The sequence below is a fragment of the Macrobrachium nipponense genome, chromosome 11, assembly GCF_015104395.2.
Source record: "Macrobrachium nipponense isolate FS-2020 chromosome 11, ASM1510439v2, whole genome shotgun sequence".
NCBI lineage: Eukaryota > Metazoa > Arthropoda > Malacostraca > Decapoda > Palaemonidae > Macrobrachium > Macrobrachium nipponense.
In genome coordinates this window covers 51,522,241-51,537,104 of record NC_061087.1, presented here as the reverse complement: position 1 = coordinate 51,537,104, position 14,864 = coordinate 51,522,241, and the positions used below count along the sequence as shown (strand labels likewise).

Genomic DNA, 14,864 nt, shown 5'->3' with positions numbered 1-14,864 from the left:
AAACTGCAAACTAGTATGTATATTCAAGGCTGAAAAATTACCGGGCATAAGAAAAATATCTTTGTTTATGGCTTTGTAACCGAGCTAATCGATAATGCTACATATTATGTAATATCTTGTACAGTCATAAAATGACACATTTAATTTTCATTTCCATTTAAAGAAAAGGTGTTAATTTCTTTATCATTAACTTTACTTTAGATTTTGTGATTTACTAATTAATGATTATTAATTATTTTTAATTATGTGTTATTTTTTCGCTTGTATTTCGCAAATGCAACCAGAGTTTCCCTCCACTTTTTTTCCCGCCTTAATGTTGGGGCAGTGTGCGGCTGTCCGGGTTACTGTACGCACGTGACTATTTAGGGGACGTTCGTGTATCCCAATAGTGGCGAGCACTGCCATTCTGTGTTAATTATATTATGTAATTAAGGGTACTTTTCTTCCTGAAGACGTCGAACCAGCTAAGTATCTTATATAAGTTAATTTGCATGTGTATAGGGGTTATATAAGAATGCTAGGTTAGTTCTCGTCTGCGTTTGTCGACTACCATTGAGATTTAAAGTAAATACAAGTTGATTTCTGGTTTGTAATAAAATTCCAGTGCCTAAAATTCCTACCGTTGTTGCCTTCTTAAAGAAAATTGTGCTGTGGACCATTTTGAGCAATCGGAGGATATCATTTCACCACAGTAAAAATTTTTTCTGGTCCTTTCGAACCGGATCCGCGATTGTCCTAGCCTAACCTTTCCCGGTTCTTGGTTTTCGTTTGCATAAACCATTCGGCAGTTATTATCGTTACGGCAGAGCCCAATCTTGTTTTCATTCATATAGGCTAGGCTACGATTTCATTATTATTTGGATTCAGTCGTAACTTGTGTTTACCTAGCATAACCTTTCAGTAACTTGAAAGTTAGCCCAATTTTACTCTTTAACATTTTCGTCTCCAATTTTCAGACCTACCTAATAATTTGATATATAGCCTGCTCATTATATTTACGCAAATTGCAAAGAAATTTGTTACATTATTACTGTAAGGCATATTTATTTGTTTTCTTGGTTGTATTGAGAAGACAAAATTTTGAGAATTTAGGTATTAGGTAACCATTCTGGAATTTATGTTAACATTTATTTCCAAGTTAGTGTATTTGTGTATTACAGTTTATTTAGGGTGGCCTAGTGAGTTTGAGCCTAGCCTTATTTGAACTATGTTGTCAGCTGCACATTTATATGTGGAATTTACCTAGGCTAGCCTAAGGTTCTTAGCTATTTGTAATGGCCTTTGTATTTGGCATTCCGCCCATTTTGACTGTATGGTCAGTCTTTTGCTGTTGGCTTTGCTAGCCTAAGTTTTTTGGCTGTTTGTAACAGTCTTTGTATTTGGCTTTCAGCCCATTTTCACTGTATGGTCAGTCTTTTGCTGTTGGCTTTGCTAGCCTAAGGTTTTTGGCTATTTGTAACAGCCTTTAGATTTGGCTTTCAGCGTATTTTGACTGTATGGTCAAGTCTTTTGCTGTTGGCTTTGCTAGCCTAAGGTTTTTGGCTATTTGTAACAGCCTTTGTATTTGGCTTTTAGCCCATTTTGACTGTATGGTCAGTCTTTAGCTGTTGGCTTTGCTAGCCTAAGGTTTTTGGCTATTTGTAACAGCCTTTGTATTTGGCTTTTAGCCCATTTTGACTGTATGGTCACCTTTGCTGTTGGCTTTGTTAGCCTTTTGGTTTGGCTTGTTTAGCCTCTTAGTTTTAGCTCTTGGTTTGCCTACTGATTTGACTATTTTACAGCTAGCAATTTGCTGTTGCTGACAAGTATCTGAAATTTATTTATGGTCCATATTGAAGTTACAATTTGCTAGTGATCATATTTCGTTAAGTTGTATCATGGCAAATTTCAAGATTACTGATCGCTCGCTTAATGGGTTCAAGGGAGCAGTGAGAGGAACAGGTACGGTGAGCCCAGGTGCTGCCGTGAATGGGTGCATGTTTGGTGGGGTGGGGTCCTCCGACCACCCCTCGTTGCTCTCGGATGAACGGCCTTCACCTGGGCTGGTGCGACGTTCTGACCTTCTACGTGCCCGTGCGCGCATGTGCTCGGGTACGATTTCACACCCATCTCCCTCACTTAAGCCCGCGCTTTCTGTGTCGTCCTCAACAACAAAACTAGACAACGACAACTCCTCCTCTTCCTCCTCCTCCTCCTCCTCCTCCTCCTCCTCCTAGGCACTAAAACCACTAAACTCCAGCTCACTTTCAGCCTGTGACCCTCGTACGGATATTGGGGGCAAATATTCATCATCAATAACATTGGGAGTGATGTCCTCGTCACTAGATGACCAACCGCCATCAAAATGAGGACTTACGAGCTGCTCCCGATCAAGCTCCAACAAGTAATCATCTATGTCCTTTGGTTCGAGGCCTCCCAAATGCCTACGAATGACCCTCAGGACACCCCGATGCTTCCTTGGGGTCGTAAAAGGCACACGATGAGGTGCTAGAACACTTTTGGTCACACGAGGCTGTACGGAACGGCGTTGAGGAGCTAGGTCATCTTGGTTGCTTGGTCCCTCTCCAGCATCCAAGTCCAAAATACATCTCACACGATCCCTACTGAGAGGCAAAACGTGCCTTTCGCGCTACATTTGATGTTCAGACATCTCTATGTACGTCTTGTACCACCACAAATACTCAAACACTCGCAAAAGTTCGACAAAACATGATTGCAGCAAAAGATCGCTCTTCGACGACACGTCGCTGATGCTTGCTGGTGCGAGAAGAAAGCAATTCGCGCATGCGCGCCTGGGTAATGCTTGTAAACAAAACAACAGCTTGATCCGTGAACTCCCAGCATCCCTCAAGGCACGTGATTCAAAAGTTTTTGCCAAGTAGGCCTATAACTATTTTTCCGCGAATTTAAAAAATAACTTTTTTGCGTCGACGTATCATACGTTGATTAAGTACCCAACAGACAGTTTTCGTCGACGTTTAATAAGTCCAATAGGCGTTTAAGGGTTAAGGATTTCATAGTTAGTGGTTTCTATAGAAAGCGTCGTTTTTAGTTGGTACCTTGCTGGTGGTCTCTCTTCTTCCTCTAAATCTGTCTCAGTCAAGGCATTAAATCTTCTAGATTTTATAATAGGAAAGATGATAGAGTTAGATAGAAATTTTACAATACTGCACTTTGAACAGGGGCGCACTCCGTTATTGGTGAAGCCTCCTCCCTGGGACATCACTGCTGTACTCAGGCCTTTGAAGAGAGCTCCTTATGAATCGTTGTCCCTGGCATCTTTCATGGCCTAGACTACACTGTCGCTCATACTGAGCACTGGACTAATGCCTACTTCACTTCATACCTGAGTTTGTTGCTAAAACCCAGAATCTGGCCCAGGACGATTCTTGGTGCTTTTCGTTCCAGGTTGTGAGCCTGAGCATGGTAACCAGAGACCTAGATGAGCTACTTCTCTGTCCTCTGAGAGCACTGAGGTACTACCTCCAATGGACCAGCTCTGCTTGACCCTGCATACACCATCTCTTTTTGACTATTGGTCCTTCAAAGAAGAGTGTTACAAGGAATACGTACCATTTCACAATGGATTCAAGGGGTGATTTGCTGTGCCCTCTCCCCTCCCTTTTCTCCACTTGCTGGTACTAGTCGAGTGAAGGCTCACAGTGTGCGTGGAATGAACACATCTCTTGCTTTCAGGAAGAACCTCTCTGTAACCCAGGTGATGGAAGCTGGCACATGGTCTCGCCCTTCAACCTTCACCAGGTTTGACCTTCGAGACTGTACCCACAGCTACCTTGACACAGCTGATCTTGGTCCTGTGGTAGCTGCTCAACAAGTGGTTTAGCTGTTTCCGTACCCTCAGAGGTCGGGAGTATCGAATCTAGGGTTGAGGTTCCGTGTCAGGCTGGGGGTGAATGTGAGAGTATGACTGGCCTATTTTCTCTCCACCTTCCCCTTACTTGGGACCACAGCATCGAAACCCACTCTCCGGCATCGATTTTGGTACTGGTAAGCATGCCATGTCCAATTAATGGTTTTTCTGGAGACACACAGAAGTCAGTCTCCACACTCATTTCTGAGGGGGTGTGTGCTACAACCCAACAAACCCATTATGATTATATAGCCTGGTTTTGGTTGCCAGAGAGAGTTCTACACTCACGCCTTTGATACCCAGGCCGTCAGCCATCAGGTCACATTTACATGGTTCACGGGGTGGAAGATCCAGGACTCCGAGCTATAAGCCCAGGTCCTGGCATCCCGGGTTCCATTTTCAGCCAGCGAGACAGGACTTCCATCACTACCTGAGGATGAGTCTCCTAACTAAAGGACGGAAGGTTTGTATGCGGTGTAGGAACAAATGACATTTTTGAATGTAAAATGTATTTTTCCCTAACCATACAAACCTGGAGTCCTTTACTTGTATGGTCCAGTCAAACACCCATCCCCTTGTTATCAAAGGTCATCATCAAAGTCCTGGCAGTAATCAAAGTGACTACTCAGTGAGCTAGTGGGAGGGCGGTGCTTCCCCACTGGCGGACAGGTAACTGCTGACCTGGTAGTTAACTACCTCGGTATAAAAGAATGTATTAGCTGGTAGTTTCAGCTGGATTGCAATCTATCCCAAGTAAAGGACTCCAGCTTTGTATGGTTAGGGAAAAATAATGTTACTTTCAAAAATGTCATTTTTGGTAGAAGCTGTTAAGCCCTCAAAACCCTCCCTCTTCCCTGATGAAAAGCCATGGGATTTGGGTAAAGATTCATCCTGCATTGACCAACAGAGCAATGGTTCTTGGTTTTTTAACCGCCCGACTGTAAAACAAGATGACCGACGCACATGCGCAATAGTCACTTCCTCTGCAGTCTTGATGTGGGAAACTGGGTACAGTTTTACTGAAGACAAGATAAAATGCCTTTTTGTCTTTGAGTCCATTATAGTACTCTATCACTTGTCATAGTGTTTTATCATTATGACACAATACCCAGCTACAAGACCAGACTAAAAGATATTTCTTTGGTATTAGTCTAGTCACCATGGGGCGCTGGCATACACCATGGAGGGTAAATTCTTTGAGCACTCAACAGGGACCATCAAAAATAGGTTTTTCCCACATAAAAATCTGGTGTTTATTTTTTTTAATTCTTGCTGTCAAGATATTTTTAGTAAAATCAGTAAATGTACTAACTAAGCTTCCTCTTCAGGAATATCTTTCAGGACAGTCAATGCTGCACGGTCTGCTTTTGTGTGTTTCCATTTTGGATCTGGATTTTTTTCATACTATGATGAAGGCATTAGTGTGCAAAAAGAGTGCAGCATTAGTGAAGAAGCTGTGAAATGCAAAGTAGCTATGAAGGTTGGTTTTTCCATTTTGTTATGTATAATAGTAGCTGAGATACTAGATTTTCCTATTTACCTAGGTGGTTTTTATCAAGAGATTTATAGCTTTCTGTTCAAGTTTGAATTTATACAGATGTTGATAGAAAAGTCTGAAATGTTTGTTTTGCTGGCTTATGTATCATTACAGGCAGTCCCTGGTTATCGGCAGGGGTTCTGTCCCGACGGCTCGATGACAAGGGAAAATTGCAGATAACAGAAAATTGACATTTATGGCGCTTATAACCAGTTGATGGTGCCTATGTTAGGTATGTATCGGCACCGAAAATCGATGATTTTCAGCACTAGAGAAGTGCCATAAACCCATATTGCTGATAACCGGGGTTGCCTGTATTATTATTATTTTTTTTATTTCTATCAAAGTCATTCTACGTATTCGACTGGTTGGTTTTTATTATTGGGAGTTCTGGATTGCAGCCTGCCTCCTTAGGAGTCCATCACCTTTCTCACTGTGTGCGCTATTGCTAGTAGCAAACATGATATTGTTAAACTACAATAAAGTTTTGTACATACTTACCTGGCAGATATATACTTTGCTATAGTCTCCGACGTTCCCGACAGAATTTCAAATCTCGCGGCACACGCGACAGGTAGATCAGGTGGTCTACCTTACCCGCCGCTGGGTGGCGGGTGTATGAACCAATCCCACTTTCCTGTCAGATTTTCTCTTCCACCTGTCTCCTGAGGGGAGGCTGGGCGGGCCATTAATCGTATATATCTGCCAGGTAAGTATGTACAAAACTTTATTGTAGTTTAACAATATCATTTTTGTACATGAACTTTCCCGTCAGATATATACTTAGCTGATTGGCACCCTTGGTGGAGGGTAAGAGACAGCTAAATAACAAAAGAAAGAAGGGAAACAACTGGTGTTGTAGGATATAAAAAACCTTGGTTCTTACCTGTTCAGGCAGAAGACTTCATTGATACTGTCTCTGAGTCTGCATTGCCTGGAGAGCTACAGCTAGGACGTGACCTGTTGCTGAAAGACTCTCTGATCTACCACCGGGATATCTGATCCCCTTGTGTGGTAGAATCCAAGTCGGATCATGTCAAAGGGAACTCGTTCGCTTACTTAACAGATCCTCACCACTACTACCGCAAGGAGCCAAAACTCATCAGACCACCTAACCAAACTACCTAGGGTTAGTACTACGACTTAAAGAGATGCCTCCCTGCATCCTCTTTCAGACAACCATAATCAACAAATACAAAACATAGGGTAAAAAATATACGTATAAGCCTAACAAGGATAAGTTCCAGCTCCCTGCCCCAGCACCGAATCCGCCAATACGTAAGGGCCCAAGGCGAAGCATTTGTCATAAGTGATTTTCACATCACGCAAGTAGTGGTTTGCGAAAACCGAGTGGCATCTCCAGAAGGTTGGCTCCATCAGGTTCCGCACAGACATATTTTTGTTAAAAGCCAGCGAAGTTGCAATGGCTCTCACTTCGTGGGCCTTCTCCTTAAGAAGCTTAAAATGACCCTCATTACAAGCAACATGTGCTTCTTTAATAAGGCTTCTTAAGAAGAATGACAGAGCGTTCTTTGATAGGGGTTGAGTGGGGTCCTTTACGGAGCACCAAAGTACCTCTTGATTGGCCGTAAGTTGCTCTTTTCTCTTCAGGTAATATTTTAAAATCCTCACTGGGCAAAGAGTTCTCTCAGGCTCTTCCCCTACAAGAGAAGATAACCCACGAATTTCGAAGCTCCTGGGCCATGGATTTGATGGGTTCTCGTTCTTTGCCAGGAATCCAGGGAGGAAAGAACAAACCATAGACTCCTCCTTAAATCCAACATTGCCCTCAATCGCTTGAAGCTCACTGACCCTCTTGGCAGATGCTAGAGCCATAAGGAAAAGAGCCTTCTTTGTCAGATCCTTGAACGAGGCTGAACTAGGGGGTTCAAATCTAGACGATCCGAGAAACTGAAGAACCACGTCCAGATTCCAGTTCGGTGTTTTAGGAGACTGCTTCTTAACCGTTTCAAAAGACCTAATAAGGTCATGCAGGTCCTTATTCTCAGATATATTGAGGCCCCTGTGTCTAAAGACCGCCGCCAACATACTGCGGTATCCTTGAATGGTAGAACCACTAGACCACATTCTTGCTTAAGAAATAGAAGGAAATCCGCAATCTGGGTCACAGAGGTACTGGAAGAGGAAAGGTTATTCCTCTTGCACCACTGTCGGAAGATATCCCACTTCGACTGGTATACTCGTAAGGTGGAAGACCTCCTAGCTCTTGCGATTGCTTTAGCAGCTGTTGTTGAAAAGCCTTTCGCTCTGACCAGACTTGGACAGTCTGAAGCCAGTCAGACTGAGAGCGGGGAGATTTTTGTGGTACCTGTCGAAGTGGGGTTGTCTTGGAAGGTCCACTAACCATTCCAGTACCTCTGTGAACCATTCTTGGGCTGGCCAAAAGGGAGCGATTAATGTCATCCTCGTCGAATCTGACTCTGCGAACTTTTTGAGTGTTATCCCCAGAATCTTGAAGGGGGGAAACGCGTAGACATCGAGCCCTTTCCAGTCGAGAAGAAGTGCATCGATCCCTATTGCCCCTGGATCCGAGATGGGAGAGCAGTAAAGATCCAGTCTCGTGTTTCTTGATGTGGCAAAGAGGTCTATGTGTGGCCTGCCCCACTACTTCCAAAGGCTCTGGCATACATCTTGATGAAGTGTCCACTCCGTGGGAAGGACCTGATCTTTCCTGCTGAGGAGATCTGCTTTCACATTCCTCTCTCCCTGTACGAATCTGGTGAGATGCTTGATTCTCCTTTCTTCGGCCCACAGAAGAAGGTCTCTTGCTGTTTCGTACAGAGAGAAGGAATGCGTCCCCCCCTGTTTCCTGTTGTATGCCAGAGCTGTGGTGTTGTCCGAGTTGATCTGCACTACGGATTCTCTGACGTTGGATTCGAAAGCTTTCAGAGCCAACCACACGGCCATCAATTCTTTCCTGTTGATGTGCCAGGACACCTGGTCCCCCACCCAGGTACCTGACACCTCTCTGGTTCCCAGAGTTGCCCCCCAACCTGTCTCCGACGCGTCGGAGAACAACACTAGGTTGGGGCTCTGGGATTGCAGAGACAGTCCCTGCGCAAACTTGTTGGGATCTGCCCACCATGCAAGTTCCTCCTTGAATTGCTGAGATATGGACAGGGAGAACGTCAAATCCTGAGAACGACTACTCCAATTCTGGTGAAGAAAGAATTGGAGCGGTCTCAGGTGCAACCTTCCTAGGGAAATGAATTGCTCCAGCGAGGAGAGCGTCCCCAGCAGACTCATCCACTCCCTCGCTGTGCATGCTTCTTTCCCTAAGAAGGTTGTTACTTTCTCGAGTCCCCGGGCTATCCTTTCCTGAGATGGAAAAGCCTGAAAACTCTGAGAGTTCATCTGGATCCCCAGATAAACACACTCTTGTTCGGGCACTAAACATGACTTCTGGAAATTGACCAGAAGCCCCAACGAACTCGTCAATTCCAGGGTTTTCTGTAAGTCCCTTCAGACAACGATCTTTCGAATTGGCCCTAATAAGCCAATCGTCGAGGTACAGGGATATCCTCACCCCTTCCAAATGAAGCCATTGAGCTACATTTCTCAAGATCCCCGTGAACACTTGAGGGGCCGTCGAGAGGCCGAAGCACAGAGCCCTGAATTGGAAAATTCTTCCCCCCATCATGAATCTGAGATACTTCCTCGAGGAAGGATGGATTGGTACGTGGAAGTAAGCGTCCTGTAAGTCCAAGGACACCATCCAGTCCCCTGGACGCAGCGCTGCCAGCACCGAAGAAGTGGTCTTCATCGTAAACTTCTTCTTTTCTACGAAGAAGTTCAGGGCGCTTACGTCCAACACCGGTCTCCATCCCCCTGAGGATTTCGGAACTAGGAAAAGGCGGTTGTAAAGGCCTGCTGAATGATGTTCTGTCACTAGTTCGATTGCCTCCTTCTCCAGCATCTGATCTACTGCCAGTTGGAGGGCCTGGTTCATGATGAGGTCCCTGTACTTGGCCGTCAACTCCCTTGGGGTGGGCGTCAAGGGAGGGCTTGAGGTGAAAGGGATGAGGTAACCCCTCTTCACGATTGATAGGGTCCATGAATCTGCTCCTTTCTGGGCCCAGACTTCTGCAAATCGTAAAAGCCTGGCGCCCACCGTCGTCTGAAGGACTTGAGTCTTATTAAGAAGTCTTGATTGACTTAGAGAAAGTCTTTCCTCTTCTGTTGGGTCTACGACCTCTAAACGAAGCGGGTCTGGATGAAGAAGCCCCTCGAAAGGGTTCCTGAGTACTTGACTTCTCCTTTCTCGTCTTGACAGAGAAGGAGGAACGGGGCTTCCTCGCTAACTGGGCCAGAAGGTCCTGCGTAGCCTTAGCTGAAAGAGCTTTCGAAATATCCTGAATCAGTTGTTTGGGAAACAGTTGAGCGGAGAGAGGAGAAAACAATAACGAAGACCTCTGAGCATGGGAGACGGACTTCGTCAAGAAGGAGCAATAAACTGATCTCTTCTTTACGACTCCCGCCCCAAACAAGGAAGCGATTTCGCTAGCTCCATCTCTTACTGATTTATCCATGCAGGATAATACACAATGAAGGTCTCCCGGTGAGAAAGACTCTGGCACTTGCGTCTTCTTAGCCAAGACTCCCAGCGACCAATCAAGGAAGTTGAAGACTTCGAGCACTCTGAACATACCTTTCAGAATGTGGCCGATCTCGTTCATGGCCCAAGTCGTTTTGGCTGAGTTCAGAGCCGACCTTCTCGTGGCATCTACCAATGCCGAAAAGTCTGCATCGGCCGAGGACGGGAGACCCAGCCCCAAGGGCTCTCCTGTCTCTTACCAAAATCCAGTCCGTCTGGATAGGCGAACACCGTTTTTCCTGCTTCCTCTTTGGAGCGCATCCAAGAACCAAAGCTCCTAAGCGCCGCCTTCATGGATAGGGTCGGGCTTCATTCTCACGCAAGACGATCCCTTCGTTGTCTTTGCCGTGGAAAACAACGAGTGCGGAGAAGGAGGAGCAGTGGGGCTAAGGGAATCCCCAAACTCTTGAAGAAGAAGCTCTGTTAGCTTCTTGTAAGAAGAAACTGCTGCCGAAGTATTCGTTTCTTCATCCGAACCTTCCTGGCCTTCTTGCAGAGGAGAGCATGGAGGATCCTTAGAAGAAGTAGAGGTCCTTGCAGGAGCAGAGCGTGAGGTTGGAGAATGCCGTCTTGTAGGAGGAGTCAAATCAACAGGAGAGCGGCGAGTCGAAAATGAAGAGCGCCTATCCGACCTGGCCTGTCTGAGATCGGACTCCCTCTTCGAGGTAGCCGAAATCTTGACTGAAGGAGAGGCAGGGCTCCTACCACGTGAAAGTCCGAGTCCATCAACAGGGCGCTTACGAGAGGGAGAGCTCCTACTAGAATGCTGGCGCCTATCGCGAGGAGAGCAGCTGCTAGGCGCTGAGCGTCTATCCGGAGCAGGGCGCTTGAGAGGCTCTTGACGCCTGCCAAGCAGAGAACGGTCAGGAGTAGGGCGCCTCGAGAACGACGAGCGCCTACCAGGAGAACGATGAACTCTAGGCTCTTGGCGCCTATCCACAGGAGTACGGCTGCCAGGAGAAGGACGCCTACCAGGCGCATGGCTCCTATCAGACTCTTGACGTCTGAAGGGAGAGGAGCGACTCACAGGAGAAAAGTGCCTACTCGGCACCGGGTCTGAAATGCGAGGAGAGTGGTAGCCAGGTGACGAGTGCCTACTCGGAGAAGGGCGCCTTCTAGGCTCTCGGAGATACTGAGGAGAAGAACGACGAGAAGGAGACGACGAAAGGAGCCTGTTCTGCCTTGAGCGCCTCTCTTTGCTAGGACGCACACTAGAGGACGCAAGATGAGCCGGAGAGGAGCGCCTACCGGAAGCGGGAAGCAGATCTGGAGAAAAACCGTCGCCATCCAAAGTGCGCCTGCCCGAAGTCTGGCGCCTTGACGATGTTGAGAGAGAGCCAGGTGAGTGGGGCCACTCGCGCGAGCTCCTACGCTCGGCCGAATCCTCCCCATACGAAGGAGATCGCATACGACGAGGAGAGTGATCCTCAGATGAAAGGCGTCTAGATCTCTTGACCGGGAGGGATACGTCCTTCCTCCTACGAGATCTTAAGGCCAGAGAGTCCGCCAGGGCCGAGATCTGAGCCTGGAGTCCCGCCAGGACTCGAGTCGGCGAATCCACAGGATCTTCCTCCGAAGCAGCTTTAGAGCGAGGAGCGCGAGAAGACGAGCGATCACAGGATCTCTTGGGCCTCTTCACTTCCAAACAAGCCTCTTCAGGGAAGACTTCCGGGCTGGAAGCCAAAGGACTGAAGGGTGCCTTCCAAGTCCTCTTCAACGGGCGCGACGCATCCGGAGAGTTCCAGCCACGCTTCGGTGATGGCGAAGAAGACGAGGAGAAACACTGACGCAGGATCTCCTTCTTGACACGATCCGAGGCAGCCTGGGAGCGTACTTCAGGATCTGCCGAGGGGACGCCTGACCGGTGGGGGCTCTCCCTAGCCCTCCTGTGGCTTTCGACTTTCCTCCTCCACTGGAACTGGGAGTCTGGAAGAGGTCTAGGCCTGGAGGCACTAAGGAGCCGGTCAGACGCACCCTCCACAACACTGGGGACACTGCACTGATCACCAACACTATCACTCTTACCTTGTTCTAGCAGGCGAATCTTCTTTTCCATAGACTGAATAGTAGCCTTTAAAGCCGCCGCCTCCGAAGACGAATCTTCGGCTTCGGCGCGGGGAGCAGGGGCTGAAACCTGGGAAGAAGGTTCTAAATGTACATTAATGTTAGGGTCAGATTCAATCTCACTCACTCTAGACCTACTAGAACTCCTAGAGGAGGCTTTACGAACTCTATCCCGTTCGAACTTCCTAATGTAAGAAGAAAGAGCCTTGTATTTATCCTCATTCAGTACCTCACATTCTTTACAAGGGTTACTAAATGCACACTCATTCCCCCTGCATTTCATACACACAGTGTGAGGATCAACCGAAGCTTTCGGCAACCTCACCTTACAACCCTCAACCGAACATACCCTAAACAAAACAGGAGTCTTAGTTACAGAATCAAAATCAGACATGTTTAAGAAAAATCCAGCGCAAAGTCAAAAACAGTCCAAAAACAGCGTATGCCAAGCCAAACAGAGCGAATACGTCACCAAAAAGGTCCAAAATAACCTCCGGCAAGCGAGAATCGAAAAAGTCTATCGAGAGGAAACCACAACAGTTGTTGTCGTTCCCGGCGACAGAGAAAATCTGACAGGAAAGTGGGATTGGTTCATACACCCACCACCCAGCGGCGGGTAAGGTAGACCACCTGATCTACCTGTCGCGTGTGCCGCGAGATTTGAAATTCTTTTGGGAACGTTGGAGACTATAGCTAAGTATATATATCTGACAGGAAAGTTCATGTACAAAATCATCTGCTTGAGTCCTGAGGCTACTCCGGCATTTAGTTTTTCCAGGTTCCTTTTCAGGGATCTTGGAATCATGCCTAGTGTTCCTATGGTTATGGATATAATTTTCATTGGCAAATCCTATATCCTTCTTATTTACATTTTCAGGTCTTGATACTTATCAAATTTTTTTCTTTCTCATCTACTTTGATGTCCCATGAATGATATTGCAACATCAATGAATGATCATTTCTTCTTGAGGACTGCGTCAACATCGAGAACAGAGCAGTGGGGTAATATATGAAAAATTTATTATTATTATTATTATTATTATTATTATTATTATTATTATTATTATTTATTTTATTTAATTTTGAGGGGGGTTATCACAGTCCTCCAATTCGACTGGGTAGTATTTATAGTTTGGGGTTCCGGGTTGCATCCTGCCTACTTAGGAGTCCATCACTTTTCTTTTTTTCTTGCTATGTGCTCTGTTTCTAGGATCACACTCTTTTGCATGACTCCTGGAGCTACTTCAGCCTCTAGTTTTTCCAGATTCCTTTTTAGGGATCTTGAGATCGTGCCTAGTGTTCCTATGATTATGGGTACAATTTGCACTGGCATATCCCATTTGCCTTCTTATTTCTATTTTCAAGTCTTTGATACTTACTCCAAATTTTTTCCCTTTTCCCGTTTCCTTTCTCGAACAATCTGGTGTCCCATGGTATTGTGACATCAATGAATGATACTTTCTTCTTGATTTTGTCAATCAACGTCACGTCTGGTCTATTTGCACATATCACCCTATCTGTTCTGATACCATAGTCCCAGAGGATTTTTGCCTGATCGTTTTCTATCACTCCTTCAGGTTGGTGCTCGTACCTCTTATTACTGCAAGGTAGCTGGCGGTTCTTGCACAGGCTCCAGTGGAAGGCTTTTGCCACTGAATCATGCCTCTTTTTGTACTGGTTCTGTGCAAGTGCTGGACATTCGCTTGCTATGTGGTTATGGTTTCATTTTTCGTATTGCACTTCCTACATATGGGAGAGATGCTATTTCCATCTATCGTTCTTTGAACATATCTGGTTCTTAGGGCCTGATCTTGTGCCGCTGTTATCATTCCTTCAGTTTCCTTCTTGAGCTCTCCCCTCTGTAGCTATTGCCATGTTTCATCGCTGGCTAGTTCTTTAGTCTGTTTCATGTATTGTCCGTACATTGGTTTTTTGTGCCAATCCTCTGTTCTGCTGGCCATTCTCCTGTCTATATATTTCTGGGTCTTCGTTTACTTTTATCAGTCTTTCTTCCCATGCACTCTTGAGCCACTCGTCTTCACTGGTTTTCAGATATTGCCCCAGTGCACTGTTCTCAATATTGACGCAGTCCTCTATGCTTAGTAGTCCCTTCCCGCCTTTCTTTTCTGTTATGTATAGTCTGTCTGTATATGCTCTCGGGTGTAGTGCTTTGTGTATTGTCATATGTTTCCTCATTTTCTGATCTATGCTGCAAAGTTCTACCTTCGTCCATTACACTATTCCTGCGCTGTATCTGATTACTGGCACTGCCCATGTGTTTATGTCTTTTATCATATTTCCGGCGTTGAGTTTTGACTTGAGTATCGCCTTGAGTCTCTGCATATATTCTTTCCTGATCGTGTCCTTCATCTCTTGGTGTTTATATCTCCTCCTTCCATTATTCCCAGGTATTTGTATCCTGTCTCATCTATGTGTTTGATGTTGTTCCCATCTGGTAGCTTTATCCCTTCAGTCCTTGTTACTTTGACCTTTTGTATGTTGACTGAGGCACATTTTTCTATTCCAAACTCCATCCTGATGTCCCCAGATACAATCCTTACAGTCTGGATTAGGGTATCCATTTCCTTGATGCTCTTACCATACAGCTTGATGTCGTCCATGAACATCAGATGGTTAATTCTGTTTCCTCTTTTCTTGAGTTGGTACCTAGTATTATTATTATTATTATTATTATTATTATTATTATTATTATTTATTTATTTATTTATTTATTTATTTTTTATTTTTTTGCTCTATCACAGTCCTCTAATTTGACT

General features: G+C 45.5%; 1 protein-coding gene across 9 annotated transcripts in view; it reads left to right on the top strand.

Moving 5' to 3' along the window:
- LOC135205820 (cell cycle checkpoint control protein RAD9A-like) overlaps positions 1-14,864 on the top strand; it is a 434,453-nt gene that overhangs the window by 161,042 nt on the left and 258,547 nt on the right. For all 9 annotated transcript variants that reach the window (XM_064237070.1, XM_064237038.1, XM_064237049.1 and 6 more), the window contains one exon: positions 5,200-5,351. In XM_064237070.1, coding sequence (XP_064093140.1) covers positions 5,200-5,351 — 152 coding nt within the window. The remainder of the gene's footprint in view (positions 1-5,199; positions 5,352-14,864) is intronic.